Source organism: Panthera onca, chromosome D2 (assembly GCF_046562875.1).
Source record: "Panthera onca isolate mPanOnc1 chromosome D2, mPanOnc1 haplotype 2, whole genome shotgun sequence".
In the NCBI taxonomy this organism is placed as follows: Eukaryota; Metazoa; Chordata; class Mammalia; order Carnivora; family Felidae; genus Panthera; species Panthera onca.
Genome location: NC_138349.1, coordinates 75,409,213 through 75,432,220, shown reverse-complemented (window position 1 = coordinate 75,432,220; position 23,008 = coordinate 75,409,213). Strand labels below are relative to the sequence as shown.

Genomic DNA, 23,008 nt, shown 5'->3' with positions numbered 1-23,008 from the left:
TGAATTGCAAATGCAGACAGTTGGATTTGTCTCATCTTTTGTGAAATACAAGGTCACAATTACGGGAAGCCTAAATAAGAGACGCGGAAATCGAGACCAGAGCCAAGCAGTTGAATATTGGGTGTTTTCCATCAAGTTTTCTGATACAGTCTATAAAAGGGTCACATATATTCTCAGTTACTTCTTTTAAGCAGCTTTCAGAAAGCACGCCTATTCTCGAGTCAAAATTAAATCCGATTTTACCACCAAAGTTCTGAATTCAATTACTTAATAACAATTTGATACTTTTATTACTTAAAAATCAATTTATCGAACATTCACTAGGTACGGCAAGTAGAAATACATAAATAAGGTAAATTAAGAAAAAGGGTAAATACGTTAACACTAGTGCAGTTAGATGAAGGCTTGGAAAAAAATCTATTGTAAGTAACTGGGAGATTTTTCTAGGGGATATCTGAGCTGGGATTCCTTTCGGGTAAAGGAATAACAAGGAATAAAAAAGGCTAGAATGTGCGGGTTTGGAGGGAGAGGAGTCTGGGAAGTTAGGCTGAGAAAATAGGAGTTTTCAGTGCCCAGAATCTGGTAGAATAGCTAGGCAGAGCAGGTTAGAGCTGGAGCTTACTTTAAACGTTATTTTGAAATAGTGTGAAATACCAGAAAAGTTGCCACAGCAGTGCAGAAAATGCCCATGTACGCTTCGCACCGATTCACCAATTACTGTGTAGCCTACATCCCTGTAACCTCATTTCTTGATAAACCTCCCTCCCTCCTCTTCAGTGATTCAGGGGTTTTCGACCGTGTTTCTCTCCGCTTGGAGTGGCACCCCACACCCAGCCTGGCTGATTCTTATTTATACTTCAGGCCTCAACTACTCTCGAAGACTTCCTGCACTCCCAAGAAAGGTTTCTTTCCAGCCTGAAGAGGTCCAACCCGGCACCGGAAGCCCTGCGCCCCGCTGGCTCCCGCTCAGCCCAGGCCGGAAGGGGCGAGGTTCCTGGAGCGGAAGTAGCCGGGACCCGGAAGTGCCGGGCTCGTGCGCCGCCGCTGTCTAGAAAGCCTCAGGATGGGGACGCCGGTGGAAGGAAAGAACAAGGGGAAGAAAAAGAAAGGTGCCCAGGAGAGGTGAGTGGCGGGTGGCACGTCCGCCTGGGCAGGGGTGTGCGTTCGGGAGCTCTGGAGGGCGAAACGGTGGGGCCTGGCGTGGCTGAGTTTCTGGCGTCGGTGTCTATAGAGACAACCCGGAGGACGGCGTTCGCGGGAGTCTGGCCGGAGACTATGTGGTTGGACAAGTCGCCAGCAGCTTGCTCCAGAGCAGGCGCCCCTCCAGAAATAGTACAGCTCGGTTGGCGTCCCTCTTCAGCTCTTCTGAGCCTCAGCTCCAACCCGTGTATGTGCCTGTGCCTAAAGTAAGTCACTGAATTCTATTCCGAACGTCCCGTCAGAACGGCTTTTAGAACAGTCTGCCTCGCAGGGCATGATTTCTAAAGCGGGGCAGATAGGGTTAATTTTAAGTAAGCTTTCATTACCGGAATCCAGTGAGAGAGAACACTTGCTAATTTAGGAAGACTACTAAATTATGTAAAAAGATGAGGTCTCAAACATAACTTCCAACTTTTAAAAGGAAACCACCAAAAAAAGGAAACGGGATGAGGAGGAAGAAGGTACATCCCAAATTCAAGGACCACTTTTGCAAGAACCTTCACAAAAAATGAAAGTGAAGAAGAAACTTTCTGCTGCAGACAAAAAGTTGGCAAACAGGTCGGTAGAATCGTCTTAAGCTGATGTTAAAGAAATTAGATGGTAAAGAATTTGAGATTTTTATACCTGCACTCTTCATCTTAGTGTTTTGCTCATCTCGTAGTTCTAGGTTTTACAGAAAAAAATTTTTATTGTGTAAAATGTCATACATATTCAAAAGTTGAAAAGGATGAGAACCTCGTATGCCCAGCACCAGCAGTTACTAATCCTTGGCCAGTCTTGTTCCATCTTTACCCTTCATATCTCCCTCATTAAGTGGAAGCAGATTTAAGGTCTGGAATCTAAATGTGTAAATATCCCAGCATGAAAAAGGTGAGTTTTGTTTTCCCAAACTCAGAGATCAGATTTCCCCCATTAGCTTAAAAAATGTTTTCATGGGGCGCCTGGGTGGCTCAGTCGGTTGAGCGTCCGACTTCGGCTCAGGTCATGATCTCGCGGTCCGTGAGTTCGAGCCCCGCGTCGGGCTCTGTGCTGATGGCTCAGAGCCTGGAGCCTGTTTCAGATTCTGTGTCTCCCTCTCTCTCTGCCCCTCCCCTGTTCATGCTCTGTCTCTCTCTGTCTCAAAAATAAATAAACATTAAAAAAAATTAAAAAAAAAAATAAACACTTTCCAGGGGCACCTGGGTGGCTCAGTTGGTGAAGTGTCCGACTTCGGCTCAGGTCATCTCATAGTCTGCGAGTTCGAGCCCCGCATCGGGCTCTGTGCTGACAGCTCAGAGCCTGGAGCCTGCTTTGGATTCTGTGTCTCCCTCTCTCTCTCTGCCCCTCCCCCGTTCATGCTCTGTCTCTCTCTCTGTCTCAAAAATAAACAAACATTAAAAAAACAAACAAAAAAAAAAAACATGTTTTCAGGGGCACCTGGATGGTTCAGTTGGTTAAGCGGCCGACTTCGGCTCAGGTCATGATCTCACAGTCTGTGAGTTCGAGCCCCGCGTCAGGCTCTGTGCTGATGGCTCGGAGCCTGGAGCCTGTTTCAGATTCTGTGTCTCCCTCTCTCTCTCTGCCCCTCCCCCGTTCATGCTCTGTCTTTCTCTGTCTCAAAAATAAATAAACGTTAAAAAAAATTAAAAAAAAAAAAAAAAAACACTCTTTCCAGGGGCACCTGGGTGGCTCAGTTGATTAAGCGTCCAACTTCCGCTCAGGTCATGATCTCACATTCCGTGAGTTCAAGCCCCTCGCCGGGCTCTGTGCTGACAGCTCAGAGCCTGGAGCCTGTTTCAGATTCTGTGTCTCCCTCTCTCTCTGCCCCTCCCCTGTTCATGCTCTTTCTCTGTCTCAAAAATAAATAAACGTTAAAAAAAATAAAAAAATAAATAAACACTTTCCAGGGGCACCTGGGTGGCTCAGTTGGTGAAGTGTCCGACTTCGGCTCAGGTCATCTCATAGTCTGCGAGTTCGAGCCCCGCGTCGGGCTCTGTGCTGACAGCTCAGAGCCTGGAGCCTGCTTTGGATTCTGTGTCTCCCTCTCTCTCTCTGCCCCTCCCCCGTTCATGCTCTGTCTCTCTCTCTCTGTCTCAAAAATAAACAAACATTAAAAAAAAAAAACATGTTTTCAGGGGCACCTGGATGGTTCAGTTGGTTAAGCGGCCGACTTCGGCTCAGGTCATGATCTCACAGTCTGTGAGTTCGAGCCCCGCGTCAGGCTCTGTGCTGATGGCTCGGAGCCTGGAGCCTGTTTCAGATTCTGTGTCTCCCTCTCTCTCTCTGCCCCTCCCCCGTTCATGCTCTGTCTTTCTCTGTCTCAAAAATAAATAAACGTTAAAAAAAATTAAAAAAAAAAAAAAAAAACACTCTTTCCAGGGGCACCTGGGTGGCTCAGTTGATTAAGCGTCCAACTTCCGCTCAGGTCATGATCTCACATTCCGTGAGTTCAAGCCCCTCGTCGGGCTCTGTGCTGACAGCTCAGAGCCTGGAGCCTGTTTCAGATTCTGTGTCTCCCTCTCTCTCTGCCCCTCCCCTGTTCATGCTCTTTCTCTGTCTCAAAAATAAATAAACGTTAAAAAAAATAAAAAAATAAATAAACACTTTCCAGGGGCACCTGGGTGGCTCAGTTGGTGAAGTGTCCGACTTCGGCTCAGGTCATCTCATAGTCTGCGAGTTCGAGCCCCGCGTCGGGCTCTGTGCTGACAGCTCAGAGCCTGGAGCCTGCTTTGGATTCTGTGTCTCCCTCTCTCTCTCTGCCCCTCCCCCGTTCATGCTCTGTCTCTCTCTCTCTGTCTCAAAAATAAACAAACATTAAAAAAAAAAAACATGTTTTCAGGGGCACCTGGATGGTTCAGTTGGTTAAGCGGCCGACTTCGGCTCAGGTCATGATCTCACAGTCTGTGAGTTCGAGCCCCGCGTCAGGCTCTGTGCTGATGGCTCAGAGCCTGGAGCCTGTTTCAGATTCTATGTCTCCCTCTCTCTCTGCCCCTCCCCTGTTCATGCTTTGCCTCTCTCTGTCTCAAAAATAAATAAATGTTAAAAAAAATTAAAAAAAAAAAACACACTTTCCAGGGGCACCTGGGTGGCTCAGTTGATTAAGCGTCCAACTTCCGCTCAGGTCATGATCTCACATTCCGTGAGTTCGAGCCCCTCGTCGGGCTCTGTGCTGACAGCTCAGAGCCTGGAGCCTGTTTCAGATTCTGTGTCTCTCTCTCTCTCTCTCTGACCCTCCCCCGTTCATGCTCTGTCTCTGTCTCAAAAATAAGGAAACGTTAAAAAAAAAAAAAAAAATGTTTTCATTACAGTTTATTTGATCAAGATCCGAATAGCGGTCACATCACAGGCTCCCTGGTAACTTTCCTTGGTCTGTGAAGCCACTCTCTTCAAGCCCCTTAATTTTTTTTACTTTCTCTCAGAGAAAGGTGTCTCGCTCCTTGTCCAAGGTTAATTCGGTCACCTGTGCTTTGGATACCACATACCTCTTTTGTCTCCCTCCGGATTATTCCCTCAGCTATATCCATTTTCTTCTCCTTCCTGTGGCTTTCATCTGTCTCCTGTACGAATGTGCTCAAGTGTCTGATCCTAAAAAGAGAAATCTAACAAAACCAAACCCTATCTTTGCTACGATGCCCTCAGTCCTTCCCTTCATAGTCAAGCTTTCAGAAAAACTTTATACATGTGTTCTTCCTTTTCCTGATCTGTTTTCTCTTCCAGGAACTTGTTGTTCTGACGTGTTGAATCCGACTGTTCACTTGTTGTGTTTTTATGTGATCTCACCAAACTTCTGAAGCAGCGTGCAGTGAAGATATCCTGACCCACTTGCCATATTTTTTTTTTAATTTTTTTTTTCTTAACATTTATTCATTTTTTGAGAGACAGAGAACACAAGCAGGGGAGGGGCAGAGAGAGGAGGAGACACAGAATCCCAAGCAGGCTCCAGGCTCCAAGCTGTCAGCACAGAGCCCAATGCGGGGCTTGAACTCATGAACCGCGAGATCGTGACCTGAGCAGAAGTCGGACGCTTAACCGACTGAGTCACCCAGGCGCCCCACACTTGCCATCTTTAATAGACAGTACAGCCTCTTCCCTGTTCCATTCCACATGGTGGCTTTTCTTCCTGAAGCTATTAGATTCTTTTAATCGCAGTCTCTTCTGATTCCCCTCTTGTTTGTCTGTTCCTTCTCAGTGTTCTTGTGGGTACCTCTTCTCCTGCCTACTCTGTAAATGTTGATTTCCCCCAGGATTCTGTGGTCGTCTTCTCAGGACTTTTTTCTACCCTTCATTCTGAGCAGTCTCCTTTATGCCCGGAGCTGCACCATTCTGATTTCTCTCCTGATCTCCTAATCTGTGTATCTGTTTGCCTGCTGGCATCTGCACCTGTGTATTCTAGATACAGTTGACCTTTGAACAATGGAAAGGTTAGGAGCACTGTCCCCCACACAGTCAAAAATCCACATATAACTTTCGACTCCCCCAAAACTTAACTACTAATAGCCTACGGTTGACCAGAAGCCTTACCATAAATAGTAGGTAAACATGTATTTTGTATGTTATATATGTCATGTACTGTATTCTTACAATAAAGTGAGCTAGAGAAAAAAATGTTATTAAAAATCATAAGGAAGAGATGCCTGGGTGGCTCGGTTGGGCATCCGACTTCAGCTCAGGTCATGATCTCACGGTCTGTGAGTTCCAGCCCCACGTCGAGCTCTGTGCTGACAGCTCGGAGCCTGGAGCTTGCTTCAGATTCTGTGTCTCTCTCTCTCTCTCTCTCTCTCTCTCTCTCTCTCTGCCCCTCCCCCGTTCGTGCTCTGTCTCTCTCTGTCTCAAAAATAAATAAACATTAAAAATTTCAAAAAAAAATACATAAGGAAGAGAAAATACTGTACCACATTTATCAAAAAAATAAATAAAAAAAAATCCACGTTTAAGTGGAGTTCAGACCCGTGTTGTTTGAGAGTCAACTCCACCTCAAGTTCAGAATGCTTCAGACTGAGCTGCGTAGGCTCCTGAGACCTGTTTGTCCGCAGGAATGGTACCACGAATCTTCCATCCAGTTGCCTGAGCCAGTGACTCGGGAGTCGTCTTATACCCCCTCTTTTCCCTGTGTTCTACTCCGCTGCCGGGTCCTGATGGTGCTGTCTTTTAATATCTCTTGAATCTGTTGTTCCCTTTCCACCCCTCCCTTGCTCAAGTTGGTCTGTTGTCTTCTCAGATACATGCAGTTATAACTCTCTCCGTACCGGTCTCCCTTTTCCAGCCTTGCCCCTTCCCTAAGCATCTTCTGCTCTGCTGCCCAAATGATCTTTGTAAGGTGCCCCAAAATTTTCAATGGCTCTTTAAGCTCTGTGGGATACAATCTAAGCACTTGCACGTAACAGCCATGGTCCTTGACCTGGTTCCTGCCATACCGTCTCGGTTCCTTTCACTCCTGCTTGGTACTTTATATGCCATAGTGGACAAAAAACTAGACATGAACCCTCTCCTTAGTGGAACTTACGGTCTAGTGGAAGAAGAACGTCAAAATTTACTGAGGACAATGTGCCAGACACGGCCTTTCCCCTCCCCTGAGAAGCCTCTCATGTGTGTTTTATTTTTCTACACCATGTTACCATTGTATTGTGAACTTTGCTTATCTCTTCAGAGGCTGGAGTATTGCAAGGTTTTTAATAGTCTCTTTATCTTTCTATCCCCAGACGCTAGAACAGAATAGGAACCCAGTAAATATTTACTGAGTGAATGAATCATTTACTACCCACGACTTGACTTGTATTACCGTTGCCTCCTTAAGATCCCAGTCCCGGGGCGCCTACTGGCTCAGTCGGAAAAGCATGCGACTCTTGATCTTGGGGTTGTGAGTGTGAGCCCCACTTTGGGTGTAGAGGTTACTAAAAAAATAAGTAGATAAACGTAAAATATGTATATATATATATATGTATATATGTACATATGTATGTACATATGTCTGTGTGTGTGTGTGTGTGTGTGTGTGTGTATATATATATATATGTATATATATATATATGTATATGTATATATGCATACATATGGTCCCTGTCGGTTCTCTATTAGACTTGATGCTCAGATCTCGCTTACCCATGTGCACCAAGGTTTTTGTTGTATTTGCCATTTCAGAATGTACTTTTGACAAGCAGTCCTTTAAATATTACAGTTAAAAGTAGGAAATCTGGTTTTCCCTGTTGGCCACATTGCTTTTACAAAGTATTTTGCAGCCATTTTAACCTTTATAGACCCCCTACAAGTGCTGCAGATCCCCCGGAGTTCTAGAGCAGAGAATGAAACTGGGTATTCATAGAGCATAAACTAGACCTCCAAGAGCTTTACAACTTTTGTTTAAATGAGCAACTTTTGTTGCTCTGCAATAATCTGACAGTTTTAACATATCTTCAAAAATTGAGCTTAGTTTTTTCTAATCTTTTTTTTAATACATCATTCTTTTTTAAAAAAAAATATTTATATTTGGAGAGAGAGCGTGAGCGGGGGAGGGACAGAGAAAGAGAATCCAAAGCGGGGTCCGCACTGCCAGTGTGGAGCCTGATGTGGGGCTTGAACTCAGGAACCATGAGATCATGACTTGAACTGAAACCAAGAGTCAGACACTTAACCACCTGAGCCACCCGGGTGCCCCAATTTTTTCTAATCTTGAGTATTCTAGAGATACTGGTCACTTTTTGATAATGCTGTTTCTTAAATTTAGATATATTTGTGAATCATAAGTTTATATTTAGGAAAGCTAGAAGTAGGTGAGAAATATTTCAAATCTTTGTGCTTTGTCAGATACTACATCGGACTTCTAGGACTCTTATTCTTTTCTTTTTACCTTTTTTTTTTTTTCATGGCCTTGTAAAGGGAAAACGCCCTAGCAAGTGCTGATTTAGAAGAAGAAATTCACCAAAAACAAGGACAGAAAAGGAGTGCTTCTCAATCTGGTATTAAAGCAGCAGATAAAAAAGTACTTGATGATGTAGATCACACAGTTGTAAATCAGAGAAAGAAAATTGAAATCAACCAAGAAGAAGAAAGATTAAAGAATGAGAGAACGGTGTTTGTTGGGAATTTGCCTGTCACGTGTAATAAGAAGGTAAGTGTGTATAATCTACATGTTGTAAGGATTCAGAGAACTTAATAACTCATAACTTTGTTTACTCTTCCTTTATTGAATAAGTACATAATTAATAAGTCATTAACATATAGCTTCATTGTAAATGATTACATGAATCATTCTGTAGATTGATTCTGGTATACACCTTCTCCTCTCCGTTCCCATAGTCACTGCCCTTATTCATCCTTTTGCAAATCTGCAAACAGTATTGCAGTGGCCTCCTGGTTTGGTTTTGTTTTTTTTATTCCTTCCAGCCCTCTTTTCTGTTACATGTCACTAGAACGTAAACCTGAAATCATGCCTAGCGTAGAGTAAGGAGCTCAATAAATATTTGTTATATAAATGAATGAATACATCCTGAGGTTCTTCCATTATGTGGGATTTACTAAACCCAAAATATGCCCTTTACTTTTACAGTTTACATGTGGCAAAGATTATAAAAGATTCAAAGACAAAAATGCGTACCTTATGGATACTAACAAAAACTTGAGATGCATTTTATGTGTATATATGTGTGTGTGGAAACTATTTTTTGTCTTCCAACCGAGTAGTCCCTTGTTCCTGAAATGTTCTTAAAAGAAAACCTGGCAGTAAAAGATGATCAGATGGTTTTACTTAATTCTTTTTTGTAGCACTTACTTGATGTTCTGAAAGTAGACTAAAGTATATATGTTTTTTTTATTTTAGAAGCTGAAGTCATTTTTTAAAGAGTATGGACAGATAGAATCTGTACGATTTCGTTCTCTGGTATGTTTTCTCCCTGTCTTGAAATTGCAAATCTCGAAACGTATTCGTTTAAGTCAGACTTATTAACATGTTGGTATTAGTGAGATGGAGAAGCACAGCCTTTTGAATCAACAGGTTCAAATCTAGCCCCAGAGAAGAAGTGCTCTTAAGATCTACTTCTGACTCCTGGACTCTGTTAAATTAATGCGTTCACACAGTAAAATGATATCATTGTAGGAGGGTGGATGTGTGACTTTTGTTTGCGGAACATTAATACGTGTGGAATAGCATTTCTGAGCTCCAAGGCATTCAGTCCAGGAGGTTGGTGTACTGCAGACAGTACCTACCACTGTCAACTTAATTTCCCTAAAGTACTTCTTCCCAGGGGCGCCTGGGTGGCTCAGTCGGTTAAGCGTCTGACTTCAGCTCAGGTCATGGTCTCACACTCGGTGAGTTCGAGCCCCGCGTTGGGCTCTGTGCCGTCAGTTCAGAGCCTGGAGCTTGCTTCGGGTTCTGTGTCTCCTTCTCTCTCTGCCCCTCCCCAACTCGCGCTCTGTGTCTCTCTCAAAAAATGAATAAGTGTTAAAAATTTTAAAGTACTTCTTCCTGGAACTCATGATCATTACACATACAGGTACCGCATCACTTATGCGTGCGCGCATGCGCGCGCACACACATACGCACTTTGGCCTGGTATTACTTTTGGGGATCTTGCTCTGTCCCTGGATTACCGGTCTGTTTGATGACCCTGTCGTGCATTCTCCGGCACCCCATGCTTCATTATGGTGCTTATGACACTGTTCTGTAGTCGTTCCATTATTCGTCTGCCCCACCAGACTGAAAGCTGATAGCAGACAGCCGGTTTGCCTTGCTCATTCGTGGGTCACCAGTACCTGCACATTGTGCACATGAAGCTTATATGGAATTGCCTAAAGCCCTTACATTTGCCTTGCTGTGAGTGAATTCTGTCCTGGTTCTTAGTCTGACAGTCAACACAGGGTGGCCCTGAGGCCACGTGTGACTCTCCTGCAGCCTGGGAGCTGCCATCGTTGCTGATCAGACGCTAGCGCTTTCTCACTCTTCTTTTTGCTCAGTTCATTGGTTTTGTTGCGACTCCTCCTCAAAGTCTCATTTTGCCTAGTGAGATACAGTCTGTGTTTTGGTAGGCGATTAAAATGTTAATTACTCAAGTTTTTCTTTTTGATACTTTATACCATCAAGTTTTTTTTTTTCCCCTCTATTTCTGTACCTTACTGCTTTGGGTCTTACCTACTCATTTGTATCTTCAGTAACAAGATACAGATGCTTGAGGGCTCCTAGAAGACACCTAGTAAATGTGTTTTGATGACCATCATTCACCTGTTGATTGTTCACTTGGGCATTTCTCATGTCTTGCACGGTTACGCTGTCTGTATTTTCAGAGTTTGTGAGTAAGGCAAACTGAGAATTTATATCAGATGACTAAGATTTCCAGGGGACATTCGTAGTAACTGCCCTAAATTAAACTGACATTCATAGATGGTGCTGCTCTGTGAACTTGCAGGGTCTATATCTTTTCACCTTTGTCTTGTCAGTACCTGGCTGAGGCATTTCAGTGCCTCTGCCAGTTATCTCAGGACTGGCGCCTTGCAGACGGTCAGAGTTGTTGACCTGAATTTCCATCTCCTCCATAAAGTTTTCCCTCCCTAACCCCTCATTCTTAAGTAGTACAAAAGTAATACTGTATAGGGCTGAAAAGAAAGTGAATTTGAATGTAAAGGGGTTTCCCTTATTTGCCCAATTAAAGATACAATGATTTTTTTTTTTTTTTTTTTTTTTTGCCAGCCGACATATACTGACCCTTAGACATAGGGATGAAATAATGTCTTTACATTATTTCCCAATTTATTTAGACATACTTAAAATCATACAGAATGTGCAAAAAAGTAAAATCATATAGCACGTACAATAAAATATTGATATAGAAGTGTTGCTTTTTTCCAAGCTTATTTTATAAAACAATTTTCCTTAGGTTTTTCTTACGCGTCTTTAACCTCCATATCCCCTTATGTCCAGAGACCCCTTTGAGTCATCTGACCCAAGTTGAGAGCACAGTATGTTTACTTCCATTTAGATTAAAAAAGTCATTGTCTGTAAAATTTTGGCCTAAGCCACCAGATCCCATTCATATAACATTAGGACGGTTATTTCTGATTCCCTAGAATGTTTTAATTACATCACATCAGAATAAGACATTTAGAATTCGATTAATTAAAATATAATTAATTTGAAGTAATATTTTGGATAATGAATTTTCTCTAATACCTGTCCCCCCCCCTTTTTTTTTTCTCTCTTAAAAGATTCCAGCAGAGGGAACTCTGTCCAAAAAGTTGGCAGCAATAAAGTAAGTTTATAATGAGAGAAAGGGAGTAGTCTTAAACTCTCTTCCATTTTGGTTAAAACTTAAGACCGTATTTTCGTGGATTTTTATTTTTCGATAATACATCATACTACTTGACTATTTTCTTATGACTGCAATAGCGTGTAAATTTATCAGATGTTTGTCTTTAAGCTTTAACATAAATTGTAGAATCACATTAAATATTATAAATAAGTTGCTGGAAAATGTGCCATGAGAATTTTCAAGGACATTTAATCAAGCTTTATGTTTGGAAGAGAATAAGGAAATTTTATGCCCAAATATTGTAGTATAAATCATAAATACTGTATTTTATCAGTTCTAAGGCACACATTTTCCCATATCTTAACATTTTGAAGTCAGGATGCATCTGAAAATCAGGGGTGCCCCATAGTTGCGGTTAGCTGGTCAGGTTTTTCCAGAGAATTCATGTTTGCTTCTGTCAGGTTACCTGGGGGTACTACCAGCTCAAGACCACTTTAAGCTCTCTGTTTGAAGGTTTGGGGACTGTGCTGGTAGTGTGGCTCACAAGTTCATATTCTCAGGGGATTTTCCCCTACCCTCCTTATCCACCTAGTGCCATGGATGAGACACAAAAGTTTTCTTTACTCTCCCTTCATTTCTCATTAATTTTTAAAATTGAAGTATAATTGACATATAAATTTAACGTTTATTTATTTTTGAGACAGAGAGAGACAGAGCATGAATGGGGGAGGGTCAGAGAGAGAGGGAGACACAGAATCGGAAGCAGGCTCCAGGCTCTGAGCTGTCAGCACAGAGCCCAATGCGGGGCTCGAACTCACGGACCGTGAGATCATGACCTGAGCCGAAGTCGGATGCTTAACCGACCAAGCCACCCAGGCGCCCCTAAATTTAAAACATACAACCTGTATTTCTCATTCACCTTCAGTTCTATGCAGAGTCTCCTATTAATCTCTAATCTTGGGGTTTTTTTTCTAACTACGACATGAATTCATAGATTGTACAAGCAGAGGTATATATATTAGATATAGCTATATTAATAGATCTACAGATTACATTGATATATAGGTATGGTTATATTAGATAAGATAGTGTACTTTGAAAACATTGTGGCATTATTTACAATAGCCAAAACACGGAAGCAGCGTTAAGTGTCCATCAATAGATAATTGGATAAACACACACACAGGAATATTGTTCAGACCTAAAAAAGGGAAAGAAATCTTTATATTTTTGACAACGTGGGTGGACCTTGAAGGCATTATGCTAAGTGAAATAAGCCAGAGAATGAAAAACAACTCGAAGACACAGAGAACAGGTGGGTGGTTGCCAGGGGAGGAGGTGGGGGTGAAATGGCTGAATGGGGTCAAAAGGTACAAATTTCCAGGTATAAAATAAGTAAGTCATGGGGATGTCATGTATAGCATGATGACTATTGTTAATAACACTCTTGGGTATTTGAAAGTTGCCAAGAGAGTAGATCTTAAAAGTTCTCATCACAAGAAAAAAGCGTGTCACCCTGTGTGGTGATGGATGTCAACCAGACCTACTGGGGTGAGCATTTCACAGTCCATATATGCACCAAATCATTATATTGTACAACAGAAGCTAATATAATGTTACATGTCAATTACATCTCAATCAAAAGAAAAAGAAGTCACGGGTTGCCTCAGCCAGTACTAATTGAATAAAGTTAAAAAAAAATTCAGTTGAATCACTATGTTGTACTAATTACAACCTAATTCACTATGTTCAGCTAAGGTAACATTGTGTGTCAGCTCTGCTCACGTAAAATTTCACAGAAATTTCTGGGAATCCTCCAGTAACAGGATTTTTGAGTTACGGCAGCTCCTTTGAGCATCTTGGTGCATTCATGTGTACATTCGTTCTTAATTTAGACTTCTTTGGCAGACCAGGTTCTTGGCAGTTTTATCCCATACCCATCACAGCATTTGTATTAACACTTAATAAATATGTGTTACTATGTGTTCCTGGCTCCAGTAACGTTTGTGGGGTAGCCACACATGTTAAGTCCTTCCATATGCAGGGTATTATTGTTCAGATGCTGTAAAGAATGGAAAACTTGGTAAGACACAGCTCTTCTTCAGGTCGTATGGACTTCTTCCTGGAGCTGGCTAAAAGCCAGGGCCCAAGTTTCAGCAGAAACCAAGATGCCAATAGGAGTGTATAATAGTACTGAGGAATTTTGATGCCAGAAAAATAGAATTTGTGCCCTGTGGTTGCCATTGGCCCTGACCACCTGCCCCCAATCAAAAAATTTCTTAAATTTAATTATTTGAATAAATAATGAAGCAAGTGGTTAAAAATAAAGTGTAAAAGTGTATGCAGTGAAAAGTTTCGCTCCTGGACCTTTACCCTAGTCAGCCAAGTTCCTGCCCCAGGCTGCTGCTGTTTTTACTTTTTAGTATAACCTCCTAGAGACATTTTACGCGTTTACAAATTGATACACATATATATACTTTCTCCCCTCCCCCCCAGCCCCCCACATACCTTTTGATGCAGTTGTATTCAACATGTATACTCTGCGTCTTCCTTTTTTTGCACTTACTATGAACTGGAGATCACTCACACTGTTGGATGCTCCGTGGCTTGTTCTTTTGTTATTGCCCAGTAGTATTCCATGGTGTAGCTGTACCAGAATGTATCCAGCCATTCGTCAGCTTGATGAATGTTTGGGTTACTTCAGGGTTGGGGCTATCACGAAAAAAGTTCTGAACACATTGGTGTACACATTATTTTTCTTGCTAAAGTATCTGGAGGTCTGGGACTGCTGGGTCTTGTGGTAGGTATATGTCCGTTTTCTAAGAAGCCGTCAAATCAATTTCTGAAGTGGCCTCACCGTGTTACATTCCCCCCGCTGTGGGAGAACTCCCATTTCCTTCACATCCTCGCCAGCACTGGGTATTGCCAGTCATTTAATTTCAGCCCTTCTAAGGGTTTGTTGTAATGGTCTCAGTTTCTATTTAGTCTGATGACTAAAGATATTGAGGGCCTTTTCATGTGCTTTTTGGCTGCTTGTATCTATTCTTTGGAGAAGTGTTGGTTCAAAAATTTCACCCACTTTCTGGTGGCTTGTCTGTCTTATTGTATACAGTTTTTCATTGTGGGTGCAAGACTTTTTTCTGATATATATGTTTTGGATATTTTGCCCCTATCTGTGGCTAACCTTGTTGTTAATGTTTATTTATTTTTGAGAGAGAAAGACAGCATGCAAACAGGGGAGGGGCAGAGAGGGAGACAGAATCAGAAGTAGGCTCCAGGCCCCCATGTCAGCACGGAGCCCAACGTGGGGCTTGAACCCACGAACCGTGAAATCATGTCCTGAGACGAAGTCAGACACTTAACCAACTGAGCCACCCAGGTGTCCCTGTGGCTAACCTTTTTAAGGGTGTCTTTTAAAGAGCCCAAGTTTTAAATTTTGTTGAAGATCCATCTTTGCGAGTGCTGGTTCTTGGTGGTCTGGTTGGGGGCGGTGGGGTTGTCTGTTGTCCCGGTTCAGCCTCTGATGCAGGCCGGCCCTGTCTGTCTGTGTATCAGTGCACCGGCCGGTCCTCCCTCCCATGGCAGCCAACCTCTGCCTTGTGTCTTTGGTGGATCTTGGGCTGGAAAACATTTCCCACTCCTTGCCCTGTGGTAGGAGGCCTCCCTTCTCTGGCCCCAGGACTATTCCCTGTGCTCTGGGAATGACGGGGTTTGCTGTCTCTGCCCCAGCAGCTCAGCCCTCTCCGTTGGGAGAAGAATCCAGGTGGGCTTTGTGTCCTTCCCATACTTCTCTTCTCCAGCCCACACCCCCCAGGGATGTCTCTGGGCTCCCACCTGCCCTCAGTCATTCCTGGGGACACTGGCAGAGGTCGGTGGAGCAGGGCCTGCAAGCGGGTGTGCCTGTCTGTGTTGCTGGCCTCCAGAGATTCCATTTCGGGCCCAGCCCACACGTGGCTCTGGCAGTGTATTAAATCCTAGCTGAAATCGGCCTGGCTCTCTTGTCCGGCACCAGCTTCTGAGCCAGTGCTGCCTCCTGTCTCCTCGGATGGCCCAGCCCTTGCTTAGCCCCCCAGTTTCCTTTGGACCTCAGCTCGGTTTCCTTTGGACTTTAGCTCTGGTAGCTTCTACAAAAGTTAGAATGTTGTGGGTTATTCGGCTTCTTGTGTAGGGGTGGGGATGATGCTATTTCTGGTTTTCTCCCTTCTGGGTGCAGGTGGAACTCTAGATGTCATTAATACCTAGATCTCTAGATGTCGTTAGTTTTTTTAAATCACCCATCCAGCTTGATACAAAACAGGTTCTTGCCACATAGAAAGGGGTAGAACTGTGTGCTTGCCCTCTGTATTCCCTGTGCCAAGGGATCTTTTCTCGTAGAGTGCAGTTAAGAGTTTTTATTTATTTATTTATTTATTTAATGTTTATTTATTCTTGAGACAGAGCATGAACAGGGGAGGGGCAGAGAGAGAGAGGGAGACACAGAATCTGAAACAGGCTCCAGGCTCTGAGCTGTCAGCACAGAGCCCCACGCGGGGCTTGAACCCGCAAACTGTGAGATCATGACCTGAGCCAAAGTTGGACGCTCAACCAACTGGGCCACCCAGGCGCCCCAAGAGTTTTTATTTTTTAATTTTTTTAGAGAGCTTGTGCCTGCCCAAGTGCAAGTCGGGGAGGGGCAGAGGGAGAGGGAGAGAACCCCAAGCAGGCTCTATGCGCCTTGCAGAACCCAGCTCAGGGCTTGATCTCATGACCCTGGGGTCATGACCTGAGCAAAAAAATCAAGAGTTGGATGCTTGAATTGACTGAGCCACCCAGGTGCCCCGTTAAGAGTTGTTAAAGTCCTTTTCCATTTAGGTTTTCTTGGGGTTTGTCTTAGTCTGTTCAGGCTGCTACAACAAAATGGCACAGACCAGATGGCTTATAAACAATAGAAATTACTTTCTCATACTTTCAGAGGCTGGGAAGTCAGAATGAACTGCCAGCGTAGTTGCATTCTGGTGAGGGTCAGCTTACTGATTCGTAACCAGTGCCTTCTCACCGGTCCTCACAGTTTATAGTCAAACGGTAAGATAAAGAAGGGGCTAGGAGTTCTGTGGGGTCTCTTGAAGAACACTAGTCTTGTTCAGGAGGATTCCACCCTCATGACCTCAGCCACGCCCACAGGCCTCACCTTCTATCACCATCACATTGGGCGTTACATGGATTTCAACATGAATTTGGTGAGGATGCAAACATTTCAACACTAAGACAAGTTGAGTAGGATGTTGTCAGGAGCTGTGTGTTGCAGGGAAAGCATGGGGGTTCTGGAGTCACTGAGGCCTGTTTGAAGTTCTGGGCTGGCCACGCCTTGCCTTGTGATCATGGCACTTCTCTGAGTCTCAGCTTCCCTATCCATAAAATCAGAAAAGTAACACCCATGTCGGAGATGGGAGACTAAATGAATACATAAAATGGCTAATACAGTGCCCAGTATTATATTAGGCATTCAATAAATCGTAGTTAGTTTTATCAATAGAAAACTATCAGATAGTGTAGTATATTATTACAGAATGTGATGAGAAATGCCCTGACATTTCCTAGTGCCTTTCTTGATGGTACTCATTTGTTTATTAGCATTTTTGCTACTTCAAAAACAATAGGTTCATGTCTTCAGGGAAGAATCTGTGGTCATTACTAGGTCCTTTTTGCTGATCGGTCACATCTAAATTATATGACCATTTTGCAAGCCTGCGAATTAGTGGGTGGAAGCATTGAGCAGCAGCAGCTGTAATCGTTAAAAAGAGTGAAAACCAGTCATAACCTGCTTCCCGTTGAGCAAACACAGCACTACATCCAGTCCCGACAGAGATGTGCAGTCTGGGTCTGAGCAAACCTCTGGATCCAGCTGCCAATTTGTAAGAAATAGGGAGGCCAGAGGAACACGTTGACCTGTATTGTGAGCTTGCAATCAAAACCATCCAGGCTTTGGAAAATTCCGTAGGTCGAACAGTAAGGTAAAGAGAGAGATAAAGGCAGAATCCTGCAGATTAAATTAGACTCAAAAGACTTCAAGTCCCCAAGTGGACATCACCAAAGTATGACCAAGGAATAGACGCTTGATTGTGATAAAACTACATAGACACGCAAGCAGATGGTTTCTGGAAAAGTAGGGGTGGTAGGCACAGAGAGTGTCTCTGGGATGGGCAGTGGCTGCAAGGTTATTGATCTTTAATATTTCTCTAAGCTGTACACATTTGTATAGTTTTTATCTTCTCGTATCTGCTTATGTGTTGTTAGGTACAGGGCTCCAGTTAAGATTCTTGTTTCTAGCTTTGTGACATTGCTTGGGGGGGGCCTACTTGCTTGCTCCCTCATAGTGATGATCAATAGGAAGGCAAAAGTTACATGTTTTGTCCAATATCTGTGTAAGTTGTATGTTATTTTTTGCGTTATTACTAAATTGATAAAGAGATGAAACTTCTGGGAATTCTTGTCATATGTGCTGATTGAGAGTAGAAAACAAATTATATCTTTTTAATGACTTTGAGAGTAACAGATTTTACACTTTTTCTTTTTTTTTTTTTTTTTTTTTTTTTGTATAGACGTAAAATTCATCCTGATCAGAAAAACATTAATGCTTATGTTGTGTTTAAGGATGAGAGCGCTGCTACAAAAGCATTGAAAAGGTAATGTTATCTCTCTGAGATTTGAATGGAATTATTACATTTAAGTATGTACGAGTATGTTTTTTTTATTCTTTGGTTTGACTTTAGAGCAAATATTACAGTTAACTCGGCGCTCATTTTTAACAGCCATTTTCCCCCTTCGTGTTTATAATGCAGAAATGGGGCCCAGTTTGCAGATGGATTTCGTGTTAGAGTTGATCTGGCATCCGAGACTTCATCTGTAAGTGGTACTTGAGTTGTTTAAAGAACTTAACTAGAGTCTCCTAGAGAGAAACGTTCTTTTCCGAGCTTTCGCTAAGGAGAGGAGTGGAATCATCAGTGAGCACAAGGGAAGCCAAGAAGGAAACACTTTGGCCCTTGAGGTCACAACGTTGGGGCACAGACTGGCACAAGGACCTTAGTCAACAGCTTCCAAGAACGGGGTACCCCCACACCCGGATCAAGTATTCATAGATAGTTAGCCTGGGAGGGATGTTGGAGATCATCCGGGCCAACACCTTATTTCACATACCGAAATAGAGAAAGTTAACTCCGTTTTTGAGTCCCTACTCTGTGTCAGGTATTCAATGCTGAGCTATAGTCCGGGTTTTGTAGGGGTTCAGGGGTCCACAGTACAAAGGTGAAGACAAACAGATGGGCTGATTGTGGCACTTTTTTTTTTTTTTAAGGTATTTATTTTTGAGAGAGAGAGAGAGCTTATGAGTGTGAGCAGGGGAGGGGCAGAATCCAAAGCAGGCTCCAGGCGCTGAGCTGTCAGCACAGTCGGATAATTAACCGAGTGAGCCACCCAGGCGCCCCAGCACTGTGTTCTGATAAATACACAGGATACTCTGTCAGCTCAGGAATGGGACACTTGACTTGGGGAGGTACCAGCAAGAAGGGACAAAGGAGGGTGTCCAGGAGAAGAATAGGTGCTCTTGGAGACTTGAAAGATGAGTCAGTGTTATCTGGGCTCAAGAAATTTTAAACAGTGTATGTGGCGGGGACCAAAACTTTATTTGCTTAGGGAATGGCAAGAGCTTGATGCAGTTAATAGCAGGTAGAGTGTGAAGAGGGACAGCAGTAAGGGACTTGCTGTTGGAGAAACGGGAGAGGCCAAATCATGAAGACTGTGGTCTGCCGTGTTGAGGCGTCTGGATCTTGTCCAGGAGCAGTCCCACAGGTTTAAATGCAGGAGTGACGGGTAAGTTTGCAGTTGACAAAGGTCTCTCAAAGTGAGTGAAGGCTGCTTGTAAGAGCTCACCACCAAAACCTAGAGTGCATTTTCCTGGGGGTCAGAGTGCGCTGGCTGAGAAATGACCAAGGCCTGGAAGACCTCTCTGGCTCTGATGTAGACCTACCCTGAGGGCCAAGTGTGCTTGTGTTATTTAAATTAAGCCGACTGTGTTATTTAAATTCAGTTTTATTAGCATACAACCACCATTTACTTGTAAATGTTCTGTTAAGGCTGGGAGGGTAGTTACATCAGAGACCACGTGGCCGCAATGCCCAACAGACTGCCGTCTGGCCCGGTGCCGAGTTTGCCGTGCCAATGTAGCGTGCCTGTCCTGGGCACTGCCATGTGTTAGTGCTAGCTGTGACCAAAAGAAACCCTGTTGCCTCTGGTGCTTACTCACTTTCAAGAGGGAAGATAGAAGAAACAGAATCAAATAAGGGACAGGTGCGTAGTTAAATCAGAGCCGTGGAGACCTGTCAGATACATGGTGTGAGGGAAAGGGGATTTTCGGATCACTTCTGTTTTCAGCTCCAGTGATTTTTATTAACCTTCTTTGTGTTTCAGAGGGACAAGAGATCAGTATTTGTGGGGAATCTCCCGTACAGTAAGTGTTAAATAAAGTACCCATTTATCGTTAAAATAACAGGAAAATAACAACTGAGTAGTAACTTAATGTTTTGCTTTAAGACCAACTTGGAAAAGTGTAGAGTGTAACTTGACTAATTTTCGTGGGGCTTGCTGTATTAACTATATTACATTAACTTGCCGTATCGTTAAACAGCTCCAGCTTTCAAAGGCCATTCTGTTTTTACTTGTGCTCTGGTTGAATTTGTTTTTAGAAGTGGAAGAATCTGCAATTGAGGAACACTTTTTGGACTGTGGGAGTATCGTGGCGGTTAGGATTGTGAGAGACCCAGCCACTGGAGTCGGCAGAGGCTTCGGCTACGTACTCTTTGAGGTATGGGAGACTCGTGCATCGTCACTGTCCACTGAAATGTGCTGGAGGGGTTGTCCCTGCTGTTTCATCTCTCGGACATAACTGTCACCGTCACCTTCAAATTCCGTCTTCAGGAAACTAAACTCATAATCTGTCATATTAGAGTACTCTTCCTGTAACCGCACCTCATCAAAAGACCTTCCGGTTCCCTCTTTCTCCACGCTGATGTTATGAAATAATGTTTCAGATATTGGACATGAAAAGTATTAAGTCTCTGAATTTCCCCTTTCCATAAAATGGAGAAAAGAATTGACCCGTTGGCACAGGTAGAAGAAAATCTTGGTCTTTGTACAAAATTAGTTATATTTAGTTTACAAAATATTAACCAGCGTATCATGCCTAATAATACTAGAACATACATACTATGAGAATATTCATAATGCCTGATGGCACTTAAGTTTTTCTCCCTTCCGCAAGCACCCGTTAATACATTTCCTTTCAGTTTTTTTCGTGCCTTCTTTTTTAAAGTTGAACTTCCATCTGTGAACATAAAATTTTGCAAACTGCTTTGTGTTTTCTGTTGTATAAGTATGTTCCTTTGAGTGAGGTAACATAATTTATACTATCTTTTCCCTAATGTTTCTCAAATGTTGGAAATTTGCAGCGTTTTCTATTTTTCCCTGTAATGATGAAATTGGGGTGTTTTTTTTCCTTCAAATGTTTGTGTGCAGTTTGTGATTGCTTTTTTTTTTGATAGATCCCCAGGCCTGTTACTGACTAGGTCAAGATAAATGACCATGTTTAATACTCTTGATATGTATTATTACCATACAGCTTTTGAGAAAGGTTGTCACAGGCTTTTGTTGCCATCGTTAATGCATTGTAGTGTTTCTCTGTTGTCTACTATTTTTTTAAGGTTTATTTATTTATTTATTTTGAGAGAGGGCTCGAGTGGGGGAGAGGCAGAGAGGGAGAGAGAAAGAATACCAAACAGGCTCCTGCTGTCAGCACAGAGCCTAATGCCAGGCTCTATCTCACGAACTGTGAAATCACGTCCTGAGCTGAAACCACGAGTTGGCTGCTTAACCGACTGAGCCATCCAGGTGCCCTTCTGCTGCTGTAATTACTTGATAAGTTCCTAAAGTCCTTTAGCAAACATCTCATGAATATTCAGGGTTGTTAGCATCTAGTGGTTCTATATTAGAACAAAAGAGTAATAGAATTTGGGATCTAAATGGGATCCTACAGGAGCGCCTAGGGGGCTCAGTCAGTTAAATGTCCCAACTCTGCTCTGACAGCATGGAGCCTGCTTGGGATTCTCCCTCTCTCTCTCTCTCTCTCTCTCTCTCTCTCTCTCTGCCCTTCCCCTGCTTGCTCTCACGCTTTCTCTCAATAAATATTAAAACAAAAACAAAAAACAATTCTGCAAGGCATCTAGTTCAACATTTCAGAAACTGAAAGGGAGTTCCCTTCTCTCAAGTCAGCTAACACAGTGCAGCTTTTGCAGAAAGAGCCTGTGACAAGAGAGGCCGATTGGTTTAAAAGATTGCATGTGACCGATCTAGTTGGTTGGAACTCCATTTTACAATGAGAAAAATGAAGCCTGTTGGATTGTGACTTACCTAATTATGTGACAAGGCAGCTGAGTGCTTCCTGGGGAGAAACCTGTGAGGAGCATGATTAAAACGAGACTACCGGCCCAGCCACTGAAACCCGTGGGGTTGCACTTCTTGGATGTCATAGTGGGAGGGGCGTTTATCTGTGCAAGCTTGAAAATTCTCCTAATCCACTAAAGTCACAGTTGTACTAGTGTCTTTGCAGAGGGCTTTCTGGTGGAAATTAATATATTGATTTTTATTCCAGAATACAGATGCTGTTCATCTTGCTCTGAAGTTAAATAATTCTGAACTGATGGGAAGGAAACTCAGAGTCATGCGTTCTGTCAATAAAGAAAAATTAAAGCCAAATTCAAATCCCAGTTCGAAGAATGTCGGTAAACCTAAGCAGGGACTTCATTTCGATTCAAAAAATGTAGGACATTCTAAAAGTTTGTTTATTGGAGAAAAAGCTGTTCTCCTTAAGAAGAAAAAGAAAGGACAGAAGAAGAATGGACGGACTAAGAAACAGAAAAAACAGAAGTAACAATCCGAAGGTTATTTTGCTCCCACTGAGTACTCGTAATAAAAGTGTGGTAAACTCATGTATCAAGTTGCAGAATTTTATATGGATGGTGCGTGTGAAACGTGGGAACATTTTTAGTTTATTCGCATTGTGATGGCACCTTTGAAGCGTTTGTTTTAAGATGTAAGCAGATTAGTCACCAGTGATTATGAGATGGTATGAGATGATTTTAGACTTAAGGTAAACATTTGGAATTTTAGTGGCTATGTATTAGCGTATGATAGAAATATGTAATTAACACTTCAGATGGATGTTTCAAGAATTACTTGGGATGAGACTAAAAGTGAGTAAATTTAAAATGTATATATGTATGCACACGTTGATACCAATTGGATCTAGATAGGTAGGAATACTGATCTAATACAAATAACGGTCCCAAAGAAGAAGGGTTTGAAGGGCTCTTGTATAACAGCCACTAAATTTTTTTCCCCTTTCTCTTGAACTTGTGAAAAGTAGAGTTCTGGGTTTTTATTTTAATTCATCAACGTAGTAATAAACTAACCAAAGAATATTATATGAAATATTGCTTTGATTTCTTATTCTTAACCGGTAATTAAACTCGCTATTGAAGTCCTTGGTAAATTGTCTACAAAGCAGA

General features: G+C 42.7%; 3 protein-coding genes across 8 annotated transcripts in view; 2 read left to right on the top strand and 1 right to left on the bottom strand.

Moving 5' to 3' along the window:
* The window catches only part of ARID4B (AT-rich interaction domain 4B), a 156,517-nt gene extending 155,456 nt beyond the window's left edge, over positions 1-1,061 (top strand). For all 4 annotated transcript variants that reach the window (XM_078434200.2, XM_078434203.2, XM_078434202.2 and 1 more), the window contains one exon: positions 862-1,061. In XM_078434200.2, the coding sequence (XP_078290326.1) occupies positions 862-1,052 (191 nt within the window). In that variant the 3' untranslated portion in view covers positions 1,053-1,061. The remainder of the gene's footprint in view (positions 1-861) is intronic.
* Positions 1-23,008, bottom strand: part of TBCE (tubulin folding cofactor E) — a 622,247-nt gene that overhangs the window by 277,471 nt on the left and 321,768 nt on the right. The gene's annotated exons all lie outside the window — the stretch shown is intronic.
* Positions 993-22,433, top strand: RBM34 (RNA binding motif protein 34). 3 transcript variants are annotated; one of them, XM_078434206.1, is made up of 11 exons: positions 1,015-1,122; positions 1,232-1,406; positions 1,622-1,758; positions 8,053-8,284; positions 8,993-9,052; positions 11,371-11,414; positions 17,993-18,076; positions 18,233-18,296; positions 19,857-19,896; positions 20,132-20,250; positions 22,093-22,433. In XM_078434206.1, exons 1-11 carry the CDS (start codon positions 1,064-1,066, stop codon positions 22,369-22,371), a joined length of 1,293 nt encoding a protein of 430 aa, XP_078290332.1. In that variant the 5' UTR covers positions 1,015-1,063; the 3' UTR covers positions 22,372-22,433. The 3 variants fall into 3 exon arrangements, with proteins under 3 accessions (XP_078290334.1, XP_078290332.1, XP_078290333.1); XM_078434208.2 differs by lacking the exon at positions 1,622-1,758 and having other exon boundaries at positions 993-1,122; XM_078434207.1 differs by lacking the exon at positions 8,993-9,052.

Excerpts from the sequence above, each read along its gene's own strand:
- RBM34 (XM_078434206.1), top strand. The coding sequence starts at position 1,064 with ATGGGGACGCCGGTGGAAGGAAAGAACAAGGGGAAGAAAAAGAAAGGT. Across the intron at positions 1,407-1,621 it reads TGTATGTGCCTGTGCCTAAA|GAAACCACCAAAAAAAGGAA; the intron begins GTAAGTCACTGA and ends AACTTTTAAAAG. Across the intron at positions 8,285-8,992 it reads CTGTCACGTGTAATAAGAAG|AAGCTGAAGTCATTTTTTAA; the intron begins GTAAGTGTGTAT and ends TTTTTATTTTAG.